We start from the raw sequence: 22,220 nt of genomic DNA, 5'->3' as shown, positions 1-22,220 counted from the left end.
CAAGTCAAGACAAGACAAACCAAGTCCAGTACCAAGAGACACCACGCCTTAAGGCAGGACTCAACAAAGGAAAGACTGAGACAGTATATACAAAAAAATACTGAGGCAACACAATGAATAAAACAATTACAACTTTAAATTTGTAGAAAAAATGTCCTTTAACACCTACAATCAACCTGAAGTGCCGAATACTAAAACATCCAATGCCATGAGCCCTAATAAAAAAAATAAAGGATGTAATAACTGAGTATAATCTAAGCCTAAGGAGAAACAGTGTTTTGGCATTTATTATTTCTAACTGCACAAACGCGGGCACACTTACTAAACGTGCAGCAAAATGAGATGTTAAATCATTGCTGCTTTTTAAAAGTTAACATGTAAAAGTGCGATCTATTAAAAAAATAATCTATATTCAGCCTGACATGCCTCGTCTCTTTCTGAAGTCCCCCTTTTCTAACCTTCTGCCCTTTTTCTCTCCGTATTACCCTTCTCTTCAGACCATTTTTAGCCACACTGACAGCGTAGCTCGAGGCAGTGTCGGCCCTCCACTTTGGCCCACACTGAAATATCTCAGCGACTAATAAACTGCCATCGAGTTTCATTCAGACTTCCACTGTTAAATGGTAAATGGTAAATGGCCTGTATTTGTATAGCGCTTTTACTAGCCCCCCCTAGGGACCCCAAAGCGCTTTACACACCCAGTCATCCACCCATTCACACACTGGTGGAGGCAGCTACAGTTGTTGCCACAGCTGCCCTGGGGCAGGCTGACAGAAGCGAGGCTGCCATATCGCGCCATCGGCCCTTCTGGCCATCACCAGTAGGCGGTAGGTGAAGTGTCTTGCCCAAGGACACAACGACCGAGACTGTCCGAGCCGGGGCTCGAACCGGCAACCTTCCGATTACAAGGCGAACTCCCAACTCTTGAGCCACGATCGCACCTGTTCCCAGAACACGAAATCTGCTGGCAGTTTTGTAATCTCCTGACTTTTCATTTAGCACCAACCAAAATTCAAACCACATTTATAGCCTTAAACCTTTGCACACATTTCCACTTCTACTCGACAGAATAACACCAGATGTAACAAACTGACTTTTCTTTATTTTATCTACTGCAGCAGCTTGAGGGTGAAACTTGTACTTTCAGGTCAAATGTCTCGACAGCTCAAGATAGACTGTGGGATGGAGTGAGAAGTTGTCAGCTAATACTAGTGAGCTTGTTTAGTAAACTACATCAATAGTACTTATTAGGAGATATCTGGTTGGGGTGGATGGGAGAAAGACAGGACAAAGACACGCTGTGGAAGAGCGCGAGAGATCAATAACCTGATCCAGTCACCTGATACAGCCCTTACTAGATACATATATGTTAATCAAAAAGGTGAAAGCTTAATCTTAAAAGTACAGAGGGTGGTCTACCTCCAGAATCCAAACTGCAAGCTGGGGGCCTGAAAGCTGAAGGCTTACAAGTGAGACCTCATCTGGCCATTAACCAGTTCACCACGACGCTCGGGATGGCAACTGGTCTGTAAATCTATAAGAAGGCAGGTGCTTTGACACAACGTTAGGCTCTCCTATTCAAGGAATTCAAGTTCTTACTTTTGATTCATTCCGTCAGATTAAAATTAAATTCCTAATATGATGTATAAAGTCGAAACATTCAACGAATTCAAACGACAGCCGGGGACGTGACATGATCAGGATGGAGTTGGATGTGAGTGACTGAATCAACTACCAATGAGAATGGATATTGTTGACTGACATATGACAGGATGCTTAATAGAATAGAGGGTTACCTAGGCAACCAGAGCATCGAATATCTACTAATGACCAATCTAAGATTCAAAGCAACATGATAACAGACTTTAGATGCTAAAGTCAAACCGTGCATGTTAGCATTAGGCTGAATATGCTGTGATGGTGGCTTTAGGATTCATCAGGATTCATCTAAAGTAATTACTGTGCTTCAGTATGTGCTCGCAGAGTCGCTCTCATGGCCGCGGCCTTGTTCTCTTTCTGCCCGCTTGCTTTTCTGAAGCTGGAACTTCACACTGATCATCTTTCATTTCTGTCCGGCACTCTTTCACATCTCAAACTTCTGTCCCTTTTTCATCCCTTTCAGCCTCCTCTCCTATGCAGTTTCTAGTGAAAGATTCCCTCCTGGACACACTCTCTGTACAGTTGGAGATACCGAGGCCCGTCCTCTGCAGAATACTAATGTCCATTGATCTGCTGCAGACATAACATTTCAATCACAGGGATAGCATCCTCCAAGCCTCCAAATTTATGACGATCAATGTGCAATAACCATAAAAGCTATCGAGCTGAGGGTTGGGCGGGGGGCGGGATTAACAATAATGTACATTTAAATCAAAGGTTACCACTCAGCAGCGCCATCCGTTCACAGAGCCGTCCGGCCGAACTCGCCGCGCTCAGTTCAGAGAGTCTTAGAGGAAACATATTGTGTTCATCAGTGGGAGACAAAGGCAGCAAAACATATTTCTCGCCGTCTCTGAGAGGAGAGCGGGAGTTAATTAAAGCGTGAGACACCTCTCTGAATATCTTTAGCACTGTTTCCAAGCAGGCTTTCCAACACCCAAGAGTAAAAGAAGGGATGGAGAGACCGAAACATAGAGAGAAATGAGTTGGGGGGCGGCAGACGCAGCACTATTTCAGCACGCAGATCTGACTAGACAGGCTGAAGCTGCAAATTGCTTTTAGCACTCAATTTCTCACCTTAATTAAAAGAGGAGAGAGCTCCAGTTACAGGCTACCTCACTTTAAGCATCTGCTTTTCATGACAAAAGTGGGACAATGGTGGGTGTTTTTTTTCCTCGCTTGCTTTCTTCCTGCCTGCAGTCTTCTGCTGATAAACCCCTGAGTGGTGTTGAGTCGGGTCAAACTGTGATGCTTAACCTGCGGTGTCAGAGGCTCGGATGCCAATTAATTGTGCTTTTACCGGCTCGTCCTGTGAATAACACCACGCTGCACTTCTCTCTCCCCTTCCTTTGTTTATTCAGACATACGGCGGTCCTAAAGCTGCAGCAGCCATTGGTGGCCCGGTTAATTAAACTGGCAAATCATCCATGCGTTTTTTTTCCTTTGATGTACGACTTAGTCCTTTTGTCCACACTGATTGCAGCTGGATAATGATGGCTTATAATGAATACAGCGGGAGGTACTCCTACAATACCGATTAAATAAATATATCATGTCACTCCACGGCTTTTATCTACTGCTCGATGTGACTTTAACGATGTTACACAAATGACTGTGCGCATATTTCAGGCTGTCGCTGAATCTGTGATTTATTATCTTACAAGGTTTAAAAGTAATGCCTTCACAGCAGAGGTAGAAGACGGCGTGACAGAGTCTCACAAATTTTGATGAGGCCTCAAAAATGTAGTAAAGCAGCAGAAGTTGAGCAGGTAGTCAGTGCAAACTCACATTCCTGGTATATTTGATAAGTTAAAACCGATTTCCGCCATCTGCTTGGTGACTATTAGACCCCGGACCATTTAAGAGTTCAAAAGTCCAGACTGTTTCCATCCCTAAGGAGTCAAATACTGTTGCATTTGTACACTGCTCAAAAATAGTTAAAAGAATAGTTTTTAATTAGAGTATAGCAGCAAGTCAGTTGAACTTCTGGTATATTGATCTTGTCACTTAAGTCGCAGAGGAGGTCGATAACTGGTTTCAGCTCTTTTAGTGTTTATTAAACTAACAACAGGTACCCAGGAATAGTTTTACAGGTGGAGGGCACTGACATCTTTTCCCTCCTCATCTTGTCTGACTGGTTTTTTCCCTAGTTTTGCATTTGGCTAGGGTCAGTGTCGCTGCTGATAGCATGAGGTGATACCTGGACCCCACAGAGGTTGCAAAGGTATTCCCCACTCCTCCAGGAGGGGACATCAATACGTGCCATTGCCAGAAACAGGATGATCACTGCCAGAGCCCTACAGAATGACCTCCAGCAGGCTACGGTTGTGAATGTGTCTGATCAAACTATCAAACTGAGTTCATGAGGGGGGCCTGAGGGCCTGATGTCCTCTAGTGGGGCCTGTGCTCATTCACCGGCAGCATTTCCCATATATACCAGAATTGGCAGGTCCACTGGCACTCTGTGCTTTTCACAGATGAGAGCAGATTCATCCTGAATATGCTGTGGCACATGTAAAGTGGTCTGGATAAGCAGGAAGAACATTATGCGGCCTGTGACAGCATTCAGCATGATGGTTTTTGGAAGCATATCCATGGAGGGCCACACAGACCTCCAGCTAGGCATCGGCACCCTGACTACCATTAGGTATCAGGATGAAGTCCTTGGACCCACTGTCAGATTGTACACTGTTGCAGTCGGTCCTAAGTTCATCTAGGTGCAATGCCTGCCTCATGTAGAGAGAGTATACAAGCAGTTCCTGGAGGACAGAGGAATTGATACCCTTGACTGGATCCCACTCTCAACCTCTGCTGCTCTCTTCACTGCTCCTCATTTCAGACTTAAAGTGTCCTTCCATATCATCTCCTCAAACACTGGAAAGTCTTTCAGTGATGAGAAGTAACACCAACATTTTCTGTTAAATTCAGCTACAGTTAGAGAGCTGATGTGGGGCTTAAAGCCTCAGTTTCAGATGCACACACGGACAGGAGTCTTGGACATGCAGTTGCTTATTTTATGCTTTTTTTCAAGTCCACCTGAAGAGGATACACTGCAGCGGAGTGTCTCCCAGATGAGACAACAAATTGCTCAGTGCTCAGACCCAAGTTGACCCTAAAACACTCACAGATGTGGAAACTATAAAGAGATGTAAAGAATTCCTTGGCATCACATTTACGCACAGTGGGTCAGCACATTTTTTTCCACATGCACAGTTCATGCAGTGACTGGGCGTAGCATAACTTTAGTTAATGAAGCCATCCAAAGTACACTATGAATATTTCATTGACTATATGAGTTACAGGCCCTTGAAGTACAAAGGGATGGGTCCAGATTCCACCACATCTTTTCCAGCATTTTTGAGCCTTCATAACTTCATAAATCCAGAAGAATTTCACAAAAACATATTTAAGCTGTGCAACTTCTACTCCAAGTGTTATAGGCGATATTCAACGTAGAGCATAATTATCATATTTTGAAAACTCATATAACTGTGTGGAATAGGTGGTATATAAAAAATCTCCTTTTTACCCAAGTTTTGGACTCATCCCTCTGAAATTTAAGGGCCTACAAAAGAAAATATTTAGAGCAGGAAGGTCAAATTTAGCATTTATTGAACCTCAAAGTCGGATGTTTCCTGTATAGCGGTGAGCTGTGCACCTCTGCACTCATTGGGATCTCTGCTTTCAGGCGTCGCTTCCAGTTAAAAGCCCCAGAGGAAATGTCAGAATCACCATTATTGATAGAATCATTAAGACAATCTCATAATTCCCACACAGATCAGGAGGTAATTTGACCGTACCCATAATCAGCTCTCTTAATCAATTCGTGTCTGTGCCTGACAGCCGAGTATGATGGTAGAAAAGGAAGTTTCCTTGTTGGCAGCTGAGAAACGACATGGATGAATGTCAAAGAAAAGCAGTCAATTATCCTAAGCGGGTTTACATAAGTGATTGGTCCGATGATGGGGCGGGAGCAGGGGCGGAGGGAAGCGTTGGGCTGGAGGTCCGTTTGATTTTGGATTCGTTTTGATGGGCCCAGTTGACTTTTTCCTCTTTGTGGTGATGGTTAAGGAGGGCGCAACAAATTACTCCTTGTTGGCCGAGGCCAGCATGGAAATCTGATGAGGGGAAATTACACATCACATCTGCCCTCGTTTGGGGCAAAACGTGCCTAAAACGGTAATTGTCCGGCTTAACGGCCACCCCAAAAAAAGCTGAATAAGTGCCTTTGTGAAGAAGTTAGCGTACATACTGTACGGTCTCCAGCCAGCTGTCCTGCGGCCATCACTGATCAGCCCCACTGGATTATGGGAAGAGGGGAAGCATTCCAGTCGTGCTCTCGGCTAATTAGGCTGTTTGTTCTTGCCCCATTTTCAGGATCCAAGTAAATTGGGCGATCAAACTGTTTAAACCCCTGACCTTGGGCTGATTATTTCTGGGCAGGGGGAAGACATGGGTTTAGAGGCTGACATTTGAAGGCTGTGGTTCAGCAGAAGGAGGTGAAGGAGAAAGAGGAGGCCAGAAGGCAGTTGAGCTTTTGGCAGAAAGTCACTGACATCTCAGTTTTATAGTGAGGGTCCGTGTCTTCAGGCTCACTCCAGAGCTTAAACTTAACCAAAAAAAAAAGGCTTGCTGAGCCTGACCTCCTAAGATTTGCAGCTTGATCTTGTTCCACCTCTAGAAACATGTGAAACACTGAGGTGCTCCTTTGACAGCTGCACACTGCATGCTGTACATGCTGTAAAGTGTATAGTGCTGGCTCCAAGAGCCACCGACCTTTAGCTCGATTACCATTTGAAAGGAAGGTTACACAGCTGCTTGGCACCGGTGGATATGCATCACATTCTGCAGGCAAACTGTGTTTGACCTCATGGACGACACTCTGGGTCTTGAGACATAGCTCAGTATCAATAATTTACAATCAAATACTGCATACATTTAATGTGTTTCCCTTCATAGATGTGCCACAGATCATAAAACCACACCAAGCACTGACAGTACTCGATAGGAAGACGTGACGGCCAGAACGTCTCCATAAAAATGTGCCTGTGGGTTACCTTTAAAAATCTTTATAAATGTTTATTGTCAGTTGTTGTCAACTTGTGTTTTTTTTTATTACACCCAGAAAGCCTAAAGCAGTGAGTTGGTAACCTTTACAACAAAAGAGCTTTATAAAGAAGCTGAAGGTAGTATAATAGAGTAATAATAAATAATTACCCTTACCACATGTGAGAACTGTGATGTGGGCTCTTCAGTACATTGAATCATCATTGCGATAATCCCATGTTTTTGTTGCATTTATACTAAAAATTGTCCTGCTAATATTTATTCATTGGCAACAAAAGAGCACAATTATGAAGTGGAAGATAAAAAAGTATCTTTTAGGATCTCTTGTTCATTTCCATATTCATGAGGAAAAGACAAAGACCAAGTGAAGGAAGACACACAGAGGGTTGAAGTAATGACAAGGTGAGACGAGGACAGATGATTCGCTTTAAATGAGCAGCGAAAACAAGGAGGAGAAAGAAGACATTTGTGTAATTTTCTGTGAAAGCCATTGCAAATGAGCCATGTATGGAACCACTAATATGAATGATTTGAACTCTAGCTAGCTAGCTAGCAATCTTGCTAGCTTGAGTTCTAGCTAGCTAGAGTTCTAGCTAGCTAGAGTTCTAGCTAGCTAGAGTTCTAGCTAGCTAGAGTTCTAGCTAGCTAGAGTTCTAGCTAGCTAGAGTTCTAGCTAGCTAGAGTTCTAGCTAGCTAGAGTTCTAGCTAGCTAGTCAACCATCTATTACTGTAGGCTGAATCCTGAATGAGTAAAATAGTTTTACTTGTTCACAGAAAATAAACGCCTTTCTTGGATTATTCCTTCAGTTGTTAGAGCATCCACAATTTTGCTTAGAGGCACGAAATGAGCGGCCACACATACTCTGTAGCAGCAGCCTCATTATTGCTTGACCTTCAGCCACCACAGCCAGCTGCTTGCTCTTCAGACAAGTTTCAAACCTAATGTCATTTGGAGTTATTGTTCAAATTCAATTCAAATTCAAATTTTTTTATTTGTCACATACACAGTCATACACAGTACGATATGCAGTGAAATACTTAAACAACTGCTCGTGACCTAAAGAAAAAAGAAAAGGTGAGTGAAATAAATAAGATAGGAAATAAATATGAAAATAAAAAGGGTAAATTTAACCAGGAAGGAATAAAATAAAATAAAATATAAAAATTAAGTTAAGAATGAGATAACTGTACAACACAAATTAGAATGAAGGGTAAATTTAACTGGGAAAGAATAAGATAAAATATATAAATTAAAGTTGAAAATAAAATAACTGTACAACAAAATACACAGTATAGAAATATATAAGAATGTATGAAGAAATATAAATATAAATATATATACACAATAACAGCAGTTGTACAAGTATTAACTGGAAATGAGGAATATAATGTCCAGTGTTGTGCAATCCACATTATATAGTGTCTTGTGCAGTGCAAATATGCTTAAAGTGGTTTAAGTGATGAAGTGAAAACAATGTCCAGAATGTCCAGTGTGTGTGTAAGAACTATATGTGTGGGTCAGTACTGTTTGGAAATGGGAAAATCCTAAACCGCCCAATCAGCACACATTAGCATAATGCTAGCATTTTGTAAACAGAACCCGGCTTCGTGTAAGAAAAACGAAAGAACAAATATGTTTTTCATTTCAGATATATTGTTTATGCTATATTTGTGAATACTAGAATAAAACGTGATTTAATTTTGACCGAAATATTCGTTGAGGACTATGTCAGTAGTGCCCTCCGGTGAACTGAAGCCCATTTCTGTACAGTGGGATTAAAAGGAAGTGGAATGCCTCGTCTTGATTATACAATGCAGAAACCACTTTTTTTTTCATAGTGGGCGCATTTGAGTTATTGACTGTTTCTTTTCCAGCTGTCAGTCTTTATTTTCCTCACTTGCCCTCATTTGACATTTTCATGTTGATTCTGCAGAAAAGTCAAAATGCAGGAACGGAGATGAAAACAAGGCAAAGCCACAACAAGTGAATCACAAATGAAGCCAGCAGGAGAACAGATAGATGACTGAATAGGTAGAGACACATGCAGCTGAAAGCAGGGCTTCAAAAGGTTGTGGAGAAGATAGAAGTCGAGAAACAGGCAAATAAAATGAAACAAAGATTTTGTATAACAGAGGTAGTTCAGAAAGATGTGCAAGTACTTTCTGAGAGATTAAAAAAGCAAAACACTTTATTTAGACTGAACAGATTTAAAATAGTACAAGTAGTACTAATAATACTAGAGCTGCTCTATGTGAGTCACAGTTCAAAATAATCTTTATTTAACTCATACTGGGCCGCAGCAGCCGCTCAATCGGAAACAAGCCGCTTTAGTTCCTCCTCTTTTCTGCTGATTAAAGAAAACTTTGTTCAAGAGCAGCTGTTTTTAAATGTAACTAAGAAATAAGAATGCACTGGAAAGAAAATTTTAAAGGGAAAACAACCAAAGACAAGACGGATGATGGGACTGAATACATACAGAGACACTGATTACATTTTAAGACTCAGGTGGGAACAGGTGGAACAATAACAACAGGTGAAAACAATGAAGGCAGGGATGACACATCATGAAGGCTGGAAGTAAAAACTGAAAAGACACATGAAAAAAAAACAGCTATCAAAGTAAAACAGGACAAAAGAGAAGAACGGTGCCTCAAACAGAGGGAAAGGGAAATACCATCAAAATCAAAACAAGAAATAAACTAAAAATGAGTTACCTGTACTTACACTAGTGATGTTTGTTTAATATAACAGAGGAACAGGAGATTTTTTAAACATGTTTGTCATACTTACATGGTTCAGATTATCAAAGAACTTTGGTTGTAATTTAGTCACATTGGAAGGTTTTTGAGCATGAATGGTTTGTTGAGCTTGAGCTTCAGGACATGAACTGATGGCCTGAGATTCTCCTTTAGGATTGTTCAGTAGAGAACTGAATTCATTGAATTGTTAACTACGACAAACCATTCAGGTCGTGAAGCAGCAAAGCAGCTGGTAAGATATTCTTTTTATGAAATGCTGTTTTAGTTTTTCATCAGATATAATGGGTCTCTTCCAAAATGTTGAACTTTTGTCTCATCAGTGCAGAGAAGTCATCAAGATCAGCGGCCCCCAGCTGTACCGGGTCGCGAGAGTTGAGGCTTGGGTGTGAAATTTATGGTTTTCAGGGTCTTTATCGTTTTTTAATTGTTATTTTTCATCATTTTTATCTCAGTTTCCCTGGGTCTTTTCCGGTGTGTTATGAACACATTTTCTTTTCTTTTTTTAGCACCAGTACTGGTTTTATTTATCCAATTATATTTCACACAGGTCCAGCTAGGTTTGGATAGCTTTTTCCCATTAATATTCATTAAATAAACTGGACCTGCAGCCATCATTTCAAAACTACATTGTGTATTTACTCATTATTTACTACTTGACCAATATTATTTGTTTGATGGCTAGAAGTATTTGACATATATGTCAAATACTTCAGGGCAAATACTTTCTGACAACACTGTATATGGCAGGAAGTAAGACAAAGCAGAGTAGAGTCAATTCATGATATGAAACTAAATTTCCATAGACTCAGAGGGCCTCATGGGAAAATTCCTCTGATTCTTCAACCAACTCAGGACTTTGTTGTGTAAAGCAGTCTGAAAGCACGCTCCAGTGAGAAGTTATTTATCCTTATTAATTGGTTTCATTTTGGCCTCGTGGCTCTCGTCTTACACAGTCTGATTCCTTTTCTAATTTCCTCCAGTTTTCCTCTCTCTTTGTGAAACTCTTATTCTTCCCTGTAATGCAAGCATGTGAAACCTGTGTGGGTCTGCTGGGAGCTAATAGATTCTGCCAGGTCTTTAGCCAAAAGCCTCACTCTGGTTTTGTCACTCTGCCCAGCCTGCAGCAGGGCTGGAGGGGTTGAACGGGCACACAGGGTCCTCGGAGAGGATGGAGGTCTGGCTGGAGTGCACGAGGCAGAAAGAAGAGGGAAGGTGAGGGCGGAGGTGGAGGGTGGGGGGATTGGAACTGGAACATGAGTTGGGTCGAGCAGCGTGGAGAGAAGCCAGAGTGGCAACCTGCATCAGAGGTCATCCCGCCTCCACCCTCTGCCACGGCCAACCACAACCCCAAATCATCCACCGGAGGGACCGGAGTGACCCTGCGTGGCATCAGAGGGTTCGGCTGGCGGGGAAAACGGTGGCATGCAGGCAGCTGAAATCCTGTTTTCAGTTTTATTTCCTCCAGACTTTGGAGTCTGTGTTTATCAAGCAGCTCAGAGTCACTCAAAGGAATCACTCTGAAAGGTAACCTAAGGCTAGAAACACTTGAGCAGAATTTGAGGCTTTTATGAAGTTTCCAACCGTGGCAAACAACTCGTGGCAGAGAAAGTGTTTGAACACATTCAAAACCACAGATGGCACGTTTTTTTAGCAGCTCGGTCGGTGCAACATTTTTCTGTCCAAACTCAAATACCTCCACAACTTGTTTTAAACATCACCCCTGCGGACTCTGCAGACCCTACACTGTAAAAAAAAAACTGTCGATTTTACGGTAAAACGCTGGCAGCTGTGGTTGCCAGAAATCTACCGTAAAATTACGGGTGAAACATTTTCTTCTTTAACGGTAAGAAGGTATTGTTATTGTTGATTTTACGGTTAAAAATAGTGCTAGGGTCAATATTTTACCGTAGAAGACAATGTTTTAACTTGAAGAAAAAATAATGTTTTTCCCTAGAATTAACATGAAAATAACATATAAAATAAAGTTTGTGCCAGAAAACACAACATTTTTTCCCTGTAAAATTAACTATCAAAAAATAATAAAATACCATTTTATTCTGTAACCGTTTTTAGACTAGAGTGCTTTTCAGTGTTCTACTCTGTAAGTTTTATACACAAACCATGATTTTATTCAAATTACTAAATGTAACACAAAAATGTCCACCTTAAATTTCCAAAAAAGTATTTTATTTAACATCTTTGATGTTTTGAACATCAAACATTTACATTTTTACTCAACAAATCACAAATAGTTACTAGTTATCTCCATGACAGTAACAGTGAGGAATCACAGAATTCTTACAAGTTCTATTCAAACTGTGCAAAACCAGTGCTGTAAGTTGAGCACACATTATACTTCACATTACCTTTAGCAGACAATTCAGACACCTTTAAGTGTTTTGGTGCTGTTCTCACTACATAAATGTCAGTACACATAGAATCTTGACTTTTCAAATTATCCAAATACAAATATAGAGAATTAAACATTTTTTGTATAATTGAAAGAAAGTCTGAATTGAAGAAATTACAGGAACAAGTTTACACCCACATATTTTGCACACAGAACTGAGCAGTAAAGCTGAAAATGTACATCTTAAAACTGCATCAGGTAACAAACAAAAACTTTACACTTGTTTTGAGAACTTTAACTGCAAATTTTTGGATAAGTACAAAATGCCAGCAATGTACATGCAGCATACCTTTACACTATTGGAATACAAATATCTGGGAATAAACTGGGAAAATTAAAATCCAAGAAACAAACTTGCGGGTTTACCACATTTTTACCAGATACATTTTTCAGATATAAAACAGTGAATCAAAAGTAGAACATGTACTTTTACAAATTGTGTCTAGTAAAACTTCACATTGTTAAAAACTTCCCACTCACAATCAGAAATGTAACAATGGTTTCAAAAATAGAACATCTGTAGAGTATGTAACATAGTATACCTTTATCACTTCGTCTCAAACAAGAGGGGTAGGACTAGATCCACTCATGGTCAGCAATGTCTGAGATGAGAGTGAGGACTCTGGGATTGACTGAGAGCACTTTTTTCTTCTTGGATTCAACCTTGGTGCCTCTCTCAGGATTTATGGAAAAGAAACACCTTCATGAAAAAAGGGCAAGAGAGATTGAGGAAATTAACAACCTGAGGTATCAACTGGCCAAGTTTGATAAGCACAAAAATAAATCCATAATAAAAGAAATTTTACCGTTGAAGGAACTCCAGTGTTGATCGTAGTTCCACAGGGTAGTGTATGTTAAAGCAGTAGTAACTGCCAAACATTAGGCAGATAGCAGAGGTGAAGGTTGTGATGCGGTCGTTGACAATCTTCTTGTCAATGCTCAACATGAATGTCTCAGCAGCGAAGCAGGAGGAACCTGAGAATTAAAACAACAACAAATTAAAAACTTTAATAACAAGAGCTTTAATGTCAGTCATATATACAAATACAGAGATACTTGTTACATGGATCATAGGATAAGTTATGTTACTAGTTGAACTTATATGGTTGTGTTATCCAGTGTATTAGTGTGGAAGCAACAGAACATGAAACTAAACAAGCCAAGAGTACAAGAACGTGGCAGTTACAACAGAAAAAAAAAAGTTGAATTTTGCTCTTTTGGCTTACCGCAAACAATGATGAAGGGTGTTGGTGGCACTTTCTCCATCTGAACATCTTCTGCAAGGCTTGTCATCTCAACGCAGTGGAACAGAAGCTCTCCCTTCTCGTCAAAATGAGCCAGTAAAAGAAGCATCATCTCAATGACTTCTTGCAAGCAACCACTGGACTGCCCTCTTTCAGTCTGAAGTTTGAGAACAGCATTCAGGACTTGCTTGTGCTTTTGTGCATCAACATATTTGAGGAACTTTAACAGACGTGCACCCTTTTTGTCTACATTGGCAAGGAAGGTCTCCATCAGATTCACACCAGTCAGTTCTTGGAAATGTGCGGTCATACCAACTTCATTGAAGAGAAAGGGCCATTCCTGGCATAGTTTCTGGATGCTTGCCCCTTTGTTGATGTCTTTACGCTGCGTGTAATAGGTGCACTTGACTAGTTCTTTCACAACATCTGTACTGTAGTTATTCTTTTTAAACAGCTTCTTCATTTCTTCTTTTTTTTCAAGCTGACTCTCCACAGTCTCAGAGAGTGGCAAATGCTTTGGCTCCCAGCTAATACAGCCATATGTGTCTTGAACCCTTGCTTTTTGTTCAGCTGGTATTTCATCTGTGTCGTTGTCGTCATCTGATATTGCTTTGCGTTTTTTTACCTTTGGTGTGTCAGGTCGCTTGACATTTTCAACTCTTGCCTGAAGTTGCTTTACAAGGGAATGATATCCAGGTCCAATAACATCACCATCAATCACATCTTGAAGAGACTTGGGATACTTGGCCACCATCCTTTTTGCTATCTCTGTAGTATTGTGTTTGGTTGGATTCTTACAAGTCTTCATCATTTCAGAGACCACAATCCTTACCATTTCTCGTCTTTGTCTTGCGCTTGGTCTTTTCTGTCTTTCCAAGTTCTGTACCAACTCCTCAGGGAGCCTCTGCCATGGTATCTCAAATCTCTCTACCCAGTTTGGTAGTAATGGTGTACAGATTCCTGAAAGTGATGAAGTAGTGGTAGATGACGTTGGTGAAGAAGAAATTGAGGGTGGAGAAAGAAGGACATCCACTGGAGAGGAATGTACAGCGATTGGTGTCGAAGTGCCAGAGACTTTAAAAGTACATAAAAAACAGATATGAAAGCATTAGATCATGTTTTCTGTTATGTTAAATTCTGCACTGCATAGATACATTTTGAGATATTAAGGTTACACAGCGTGGTCAAAACTTAATAATGCAATTTGTTTGATAGATTGCATTTCGAAACTCAAAGTGTATTAAATTGCCCCACAAAGCATCCAAGTTTTATTTACACAGAAAGCATGGTTAAATAATGATGGTCACATCATCAGACTCAGGAACACTCATATTCTAACTATTTCCAACTTCAACAGCCCTCTGTGCGTTTGGTGTGGTGACAATGTTTTACACTTACCATTTTGGGTCCAGGCAGCCACTAGTCTTCTAGCTTGTATGGGCTTGAGCACTGGCAGCAGGTCATTTTCTGTAATGTACTTTAAATCATCTGTGGTTTCTGCACCAAGTGTTTTCAAAGTATCTTCTACTGATTTGAGAAGTTGATCAGGAAGGTCCGGAAGCACTCCTGCAATTGCATCCCCTATGTTCTTTAAGGTAAGCACCTGCGATTCAGCCATATCTGTTAAGACACACATACAAACAGTTTGGCTCTGGCCCAATGACATCAAGGCATTCAGTCTGACAAGACGCTGTGCTTCAGTGGAACAATCTGGTGTCCGTTTTTCACGTAAGATGATAACGGCCACAAGTCAATCAGTTCACTGATGAGTCTGCACTCTAATCTCCCAGTGTCATTTTTTACAGAGTACATGTGGTAGCAAGAAAGAAATTCTGCATCATAAACTCTCATGAGAAAATGAAGAGCAGACTCATCTTTAATAAGAATGAGAAGAAGTTCACCAAACTCCATTGACTGATCAAACTTAGTGACAATAAAGTGACCCTTCCTGTAAGTAAGGCCATTATACTGAACAGCAACTGGAATCTTTGTATTGCTTTCAGTAAAGCCAAAATGTAGGACTGCGTCTTTAACTTGCTCACTGTAAAGCTCTGAGTAAAATGGTGAGCAATCTTTTATTTGCAATGCTGGAGGACTCACTGACCCAGCAGAAAGGAAGGCCTGAAACATCTGATGTCTCTCTGAAAGAGTCAAGCACAGATTTTTGAAATTTTTCAGATGCCTTGCACATCTTTTGAAGTAGCTGTGTTTGCTCTCAAAGCGCATTGTCCACAGCCTGATGAGAGGGCCAAATTTTAGGATCAGCCCTGGATAATGTCGTAAGTAATGGTGTTTAGGTCTTAAGTTGATATTAAGAAACAGCAGCTTTCTGGTTTCCAAATACTCTTGGATGAGAGCATCCAGATAAGTAACCTGAGCCTTGGAAATTTGCTGAGCACAAATTAGGTCAACAATGTCCTTAAGCTGCAACGTTAACTGCCACACATCATCTTGAGAGTTCTGCACTCTGTCTCCAATTATGAGAGGTAAAAGTCTCAAGAAGTTCCAATTTTGAACAGCTTGTCCACCAAGTTTCAATGTTTTTGGACTGACCTCACAAGGTTTGGATGAAGCATCTGTTTCTTTGTATTTAAATTGCTTGATGCGCCTGTTCAGAATTGGGTAAGTGAACCATTTATTTGTGTTGATGAAGTACTTGAGGTAAAGAGCAAGATCGTATGAGAGGACACCCTCAAAGATGTCATGACCGAGACATGGGGGCATGCCAGGTGTGCAAACATCAAAGCTTTGTAAAGAATTAAATACAGACCTGAACTTTATCCCCTGTACTTCTGACACGTCTTCTCTTTCCAGCTGTTCAGTGGCAGATCTATACGTTTCTGGGGTCCGCTGAGGTCCACACACTACTGGATCAGCACCCTGAAATTCAGTTCGAGTTAACAGACAATATCTGCATAAGTACGGTGATGAACTGAAATTTTCTGTAAAACCCCCAATACAATGAGAGCCCAGGTTGTCTCCAGCAATGCAGTAGAGCGCTCCTTTCACAACAGGTTTGTCTGCCATTGTTATCCCATTCTCCTCTAGTACCTTCAAATCAGTCAGGAGTTCTGAAAAAACATTTTCATGGCCAAATTCCTTGAAATCCTTCTCCCTACAAAGTAAGATGAGCTGCATATGATCAGCATTTGACCGGGCATGGGGGGGGATGTTGAGTAGAGAGAAGTACACTGCCAAAACCTTGTGCTTCTTTTTGGCAGAACCAAGTGGGTTCACTACTTCAAATGCATCCTGGTATAGAACCAGCTTGAGGCAATGTGGATTTTCCTGAAAAAATTTGTTTGACACAAACACGTTACCATCACAACAGTCCCTGAGAACATCTGGTCTTGAAACATTATTAGGATCCACTGATATGAGACCTTGCCAAAAACTTGATTCCAGCATACCCTTCAAAGTATTTAGCAGAGGAACATAATAGGCAAATCTCTCCATCCTGTTTTCGTCCCTGCCCAAAAACACTTTTCTGGGTTCAACATACTTGAACACATCTTTAAAGCACTGAACTCTTGAATAAGCAGTTCTCATGGGCCCTGTGTGACAAGCTGAGAACAAGTCAGATTGTTTTACTGTGTCACAGATTTTTATAATGTCTTCATCTGAAACTGGCATATCTTTTAGAAGTGACCTTAGTCTATCCAATGTATACATCTGTCCCAATTCATGTATATTTTGTATTTCTTCAACAATGGTTTGAATGGTAGATGCTGGCAGAAGATGCTGTCCCTGTAGTTTAATGTAAAACATACATACATTTCTGAGATACAGGTCACTGAAATTAGACCCATCCATACCAGGGTCTTCTATATCTGATACACTGGCACCTTCCTGTATGGTGGCACTTGTAGATGGACTCTCTGAGTATCTTTGTTTAAACCACAAATCACATTTTCCAAATGTTTGTGTTTTCTAGACATATGGGAGGTAAATGTAGATTTTACAGAGAACACACTTTGGCATCCTCTCACTGGACAAGTTACATGCCGTCCCTCTTCTATGTGTTCCTTTAAGTGAGCAATCAAAGCTTTAGTTCCCTCACATTGCCGTTCACAAAGTGAGACAGTGCAATTCAAACCCATTAATGTAGCATTCTGAGAAACAGTTGCGGTACCAGTGTGGTGGCGGTAGAAGTGAGACTTTAAAGCAGCATATCCAGAAAACACCTGCTTACAACTTACTTCAACACATTCAAAAATACACCGGGGTTCATTACGATGCAGTCTGCAATGCAAAACATAAGCTTTCACGGACTGAACCGATTCTCCACATATGCTGCAAAAATACATAGTCAATATGACACAGCTGCGAGGCTAGCAAACTTAAAGCTTCAGCCAGATGTCAAACAAGGCGGGAAAATCCAGGCCGCATTTAGACAAAGGATTCAAATATAGCTATACAAATTAGACGGTTTCCATTAATACACCCGTCTCCAAAACACGTCTCAAAACGCGCACTGCTGGTTTTGCAAGGCTCTTTTCAGCCTAATGTAGCTAACGCTAATGCTAGAAACGAGCTAAAGCTAACGTAAATTTATCATTTGCCCCTTCACTGCCTGCAACACAATGCTGTCGATAAATAAACCAAGTTGGATTATTTTCTTACCGTAGTAACTGAAGACGAGCTGTGGCAGACGTTAAATTTAAAAAAATGAGAAACAAGTCCACGAAAATGAAGATGGCGTGGTGCCAAGTAGTCCAAAGCAAAACTTGTGTGGAGCTTTACAGACGTTATCTGCGGTGGAGCCTGATGCAGTGCGCTGATTGGTCCGTTTGAAATCAGGCGCCTTGATGTGAAACAGTGCTCTAAACTTCAGGGAAAATGCCTAGTTTTGGGAGGAAGTGCTTTTAAAATCTTTTTTCTTCATATAATAATTAACTATGAATAAATAGAACAGACAACAGATTATTATTTTAACACTTTTGGGATTATATGAATTCACTCAATAATATAGTATGTCTATCATTGGCTGTAGGTCTCTCAAGTTGTTGTTAGCTTTTACATTTTAAACTCATGGTTTATTGAGTTCAACAGAATGTAGATTTAACAGCTACATCCCATATTCTTTACAAAAACTACATCCAAAAATTGCCCTAATACATTTCTAGTATAAAGATCTTGGGACATATGTACCTGTTATATTACAATTTGAGGAAGAATATGCTGTATTAAATGTGCTATGAATCAAGAATGGATTTAATGTAAAGTGCTTTGGGCTTCTTGAAAACCGCTATCTAATCCATTATTATTATTATGCAATGAAATTAATGCAAAAATCACAAAGTCATATTACAGCATGTATCCATTAGCACCACAACCATGCTTACATTCAGCAATTAAAACCTGTATTTTTTTCAATAAATAAATGTAAAAAAAATTGTGTTTGCCTGTTCTAAACTTTATTGGAATCTTCCGTTAAAAAAACTATGCAAGAGTGATTTACAGTAGGTTTATGTATTTTTTTCAGAAATTTTTTTTACATATTACGGTTTTTCCACATTTCTTTATTTACGGCAATTTCACATCAAATCAACAGTTTTAAACTGTTTTATAATTAACAGGTTTTTCCTGTCGTATTTTTACTGTCTTTCACTGTTAAATATACGGATCTTTTTTACAGTGTACGGTCGATGTGTATTTGTAAAATAAACATTATTTCCATCTGCAGTCATTTAGGCTTGGTGGCATGGCTCCGTTCTGGGACCTACTCATAAATATACTGTTTTTTTTTTAAAAGAAAAATAAACTAAATATTTCTGGCATGCCCAACTTCAAAAAACTTCAGAAAGGTTCATAGCCAACAGAAAAAGGCTCCAGTTGAACTTAAAAGTAAAAAATAAAAGTTAAGATTATAGCATCAGTAGTTTCTTGTTTGAGAACGGCTGCTGTCTTGACAGATTGCACCTTTCATGTATATGTCAAGTGTAAATATGCTGAGTGTGCAAAAAAAGAACAGCTTCGAATATCACGGCTTAAACAGAAAACGTGTTTAAGGTGGAAAATGTTACTCAGCTGTGACCCTGCAGCTTTCCAATCAGCCCGATCCAATCACCTCATTGTATAATGGCCATGATAGAGCTGCACGGTGAATTACTGCGCTGCAGCACTCAACATTGTTTCCACTGCCTCATGTTGGGAAATATAGCATAATTATATGTAAATAGTATATCCTGTGCATATCTCTTATTACTCTCCATCATTTACATTTTTAAAATGAGCGCTTTGCATGATTGCAGCTTGTTTTCCCAGAACTACACTCAAAGTGAATTAGTCTGAATTACCTCAAAAGCTGTAGGGGTGCTTAAATTATTACTGTTTAGCCGTCTCTTTTGCCAACAATGGTATCATTTAAAAGGCTTACTGCCATTACTGCATCTCTTGCCTGTCGATTATATATACAGAACAACAGTCAGTCGCTTCAGGAAGTATCCAGACCCCCTCAGACAGCACACTTAAAGGATTTATCATCGGTTCCTGTTGGGGAAAAATTTATAATGTTTTTTATGTATGTCATTTGAATGGAAAAGCTTTTAACAGAAAAACTGTAACGCCAAAATGAATGTAGGAAACTTAATTTGAAGGGTAACATCTTGCAGCGTCCAAACATTTGTCTGTTTTGCCTGGGACTCAAACAAACCCCAGTCCTACCCCTAATCCTAGATGGGCTGGTGGTGACCAGGTGGATGTTAAGGGATTAAAAACTCAAAAACCAAAATCTCAGCTTTTCATAAGTTTTCCAACAGTTTTCTGTGGCTACAGACTGTGGTCAGGTGCGTCTTGTTTGCTTTTATTCTCTTCGAGATGCGCAAAGAGCTTGTTTGAATCCCACCTGTAGCAAATTAAATGGGATAGATGGAAAGAGGAACCCATCTGTGCAGCTGAGGTCCTCCAATTCACCGTGCATTAAGTCCAAAGATCCCTTGGTGTATCCCTCGGTGATAAAACCGCTGCGATCCAGACAGGTCAGGGCAAGAGTATAAAACAAGCAGTAAAACATCTCCGAAGCTCCAAGTTCTGAGTAGCAGATATAACGTCTTAGCATCACCCATACTGCTGGACTTAGGCTGCATTTTGCTAAAAAAGCAAACTTCGACAAACTAGAAGATGTTACTTTTCAAGAAATCTTTCTTACATACATTCTCTTACGTCCAAAATCTCATATAGAGCAGTTCATGTGAACCCAACTCTGATCCCTGCATTGCTCACCAGCAACCAGGTGGACCTGAGAAGGTTGTTTTGTGTCTCCCTGGGATTTGGGAAAGTTGGATCTTTTTCACAGTGTGTTTCCTCTAAATAGGCTAAACAGTGATGTATATTTGCAAAACGTTATCAATGGAAAAAGAGATGGCTGTTCCATTTTCTGCATCAAAAAGGGGGCCTAAGGGTTTGCCTTTCACAGACTGCAGCTATTCCCCAACTCTCACGAAAATGGCTATTGGCTATTAATCAGTGGTCATGTTTTGCATATTAATAATCATGAAATTGACCTCAAAGCCGATTGTTAGTCAGTGGTGCTTGTGTTGGTCTTGATGCAAATGCACTGTTTCTAAGGTTTGGGAAACCTGCATCCAGAGACCGGATGAGTGACGAAATGTCCTCCCACTGAAAACACAACGTCAGAACAGAAAAAAGAATCAACTTTCTGTGAACAGAGTTTAAGAAGCTGTATAATTTTTTCTCTACAGGTTTCACAGTGTCCTTCCAACTACAATCCAGTGGCTGCTCCAGCTCTCACAAGTATATGATTATAATCTCACCTCAGAAAAAATGCCCTACCATTTTCTATCAGAGCACCATAACTGGTGGCGCCTAACAAGTCCGAACACCTCAAGAGTTTTTGTGCATGTCAGAAAAGATAAGAGTAGCTTTTTATTCTCGACTTAAAAGCAGACCTGAAGTACTTCACTGAGAATTTTGGACTGGGTAAGGCCGAAATCTGACTCTGATATACTTGTTTCCCTAGTCTGTTGTTTGTCTGTTAGAAATTTAAATACGACAAAATCTTTTCAGGTGATAATTCCTGTTTTTTTAAGCCGTCCGTCACTCTCTGCTGTGCCCTTTAACCTTCACCTGCCCTCCATCTAGACCAAACAGGCCAACACAGCATTTAAAAAGCTGCATCGCCCCAGGTTGCCAGTACTTAATGCGATAAAAACCATCCACCTCAGAGTCCCTGCAACCTCTGACCTGTCAAATAAGGTCAGAAGTGGCGTGTCAGTTTGCCATTGCGTCTCTGTGAACTTTCCGTGCGGCCGCACTTCCTTATAACAAACAATCCTGACTCCACATTCTCTCCTAGCCGATAGCATCTCCGGACTTTCATGTTGCTCTCGATGCTGAGACGTGCTGCAGATAGCAGAGTGTCTGACAGTAAGTGTGCTCCTCATCTATCAGCAGACCGTGATGTGCTCTGATGTACCTGATAGCGCCTTTATTTAGGAAGGCGCTGATTGTTAAACACCACAGACGTGCCACACTCAAGGATAACAGAATTTAAGGACCGGTCTTACTGCTTCTGTATGCAACGAACACGAGAACACGGACATCGGCCGGCTGCTCTTATGTTTTCAGTTGATTCAACACATTTCACCCCGCCGACAGATACGCTTATTGTTTACTTAATCTTTGTTTCCATGTTTGGGTTTCTAAACTTAGCTTTCATCTGAACTGGTACTTTATCTTTAATGTCAGACAACCACTGCATACAGTCTGATCAGATCCATTCATAGTTTTCTTTCTTTTGTTCGCAGTAGTCTATGCATACTGTTTTTGCAGTTTGTACACACACAAAAAAACTTCAACATATTAACAGGGAATTCTTTTGGCATTTATTTTGATGCAAACTGAACTGCACAAATCCACACTGACATACTTTTTCTTTGTTAAACATTTCTAACGTTTCCTCTGTAGATTGGAGAAAACTCCAAGAAGACACTCCACTCATAAAAGGGAAAAGGTCGGAGTGACATGCCAGGAGACGACTTCAGGAAAAATTTCTCGAGTGCTAAAACTATTTCGGCGTGGTTTCTATCCTGAAGGATGCAAGAATAAAAATGAACCTT

At 40.4% G+C, this 22,220-nt stretch overlaps 1 protein-coding gene across 5 annotated transcripts; it reads right to left on the bottom strand.

Moving 5' to 3' along the window:
* Positions 1-11,656: 11,656 nt before the first annotated feature.
* LOC148098087 (uncharacterized) lies at positions 11,657-17,872 on the bottom strand. Of its 5 annotated transcripts, XM_087829643.1 has the most exons (6): positions 17,764-17,872; positions 15,911-16,020; positions 14,539-14,760; positions 13,123-14,214; positions 12,703-12,871; positions 11,657-12,596 (listed from the first exon to the last, which is right to left on the bottom strand). In XM_087829643.1, the coding sequence occupies exons 3-6, from the start codon at positions 14,756-14,758 to the stop codon at positions 12,473-12,475; spliced, it is 1,605 nt and encodes a 534-aa protein (XP_087685769.1). In that variant the 5' UTR covers positions 14,759-14,760; positions 15,911-16,020; positions 17,764-17,872; the 3' UTR covers positions 11,657-12,472. The 5 variants fall into 5 exon arrangements, with proteins under 5 accessions (XP_087685769.1, XP_087685771.1, XP_087685770.1 ...); XM_087829645.1 differs by lacking the exon at positions 15,911-16,020; XM_087829644.1 differs by lacking the exon at positions 17,764-17,872 and having other exon boundaries at positions 15,911-16,077.
* Positions 17,873-22,220: the final 4,348 nt, after the last annotated feature.

Source organism: Neolamprologus brichardi, chromosome 16 (genome assembly GCF_056152115.1).
Source record: "Neolamprologus brichardi isolate AB-2024 chromosome 16, ASM5615211v1, whole genome shotgun sequence".
NCBI lineage: Eukaryota > Metazoa > Chordata > Actinopteri > Cichliformes > Cichlidae > Neolamprologus > Neolamprologus brichardi.
This window is presented reverse-complemented; position numbering and strand designations above follow the sequence as displayed.

Excerpts from the sequence above, each read along its gene's own strand:
- LOC148098087 (XM_087829642.1), bottom strand. The coding sequence starts at position 14,806 with ATGTCATTGGGCCAGAGCCAAACTGTTTGTATGTGTGTCTTAACAGAT. Across the intron at positions 14,215-14,538 it reads GGCTGCCTGGACCCAAAATG|TCTCTGGCACTTCGACACCA; the intron begins GTAAGTGTAAAA and ends GTACTTTTAAAG. Across the intron at positions 12,872-13,122 it reads ACCCTTCATCATTGTTTGCG|GTTCCTCCTGCTTCGCTGCT; the intron begins GTAAGCCAAAAG and ends TTTAATTCTCAG.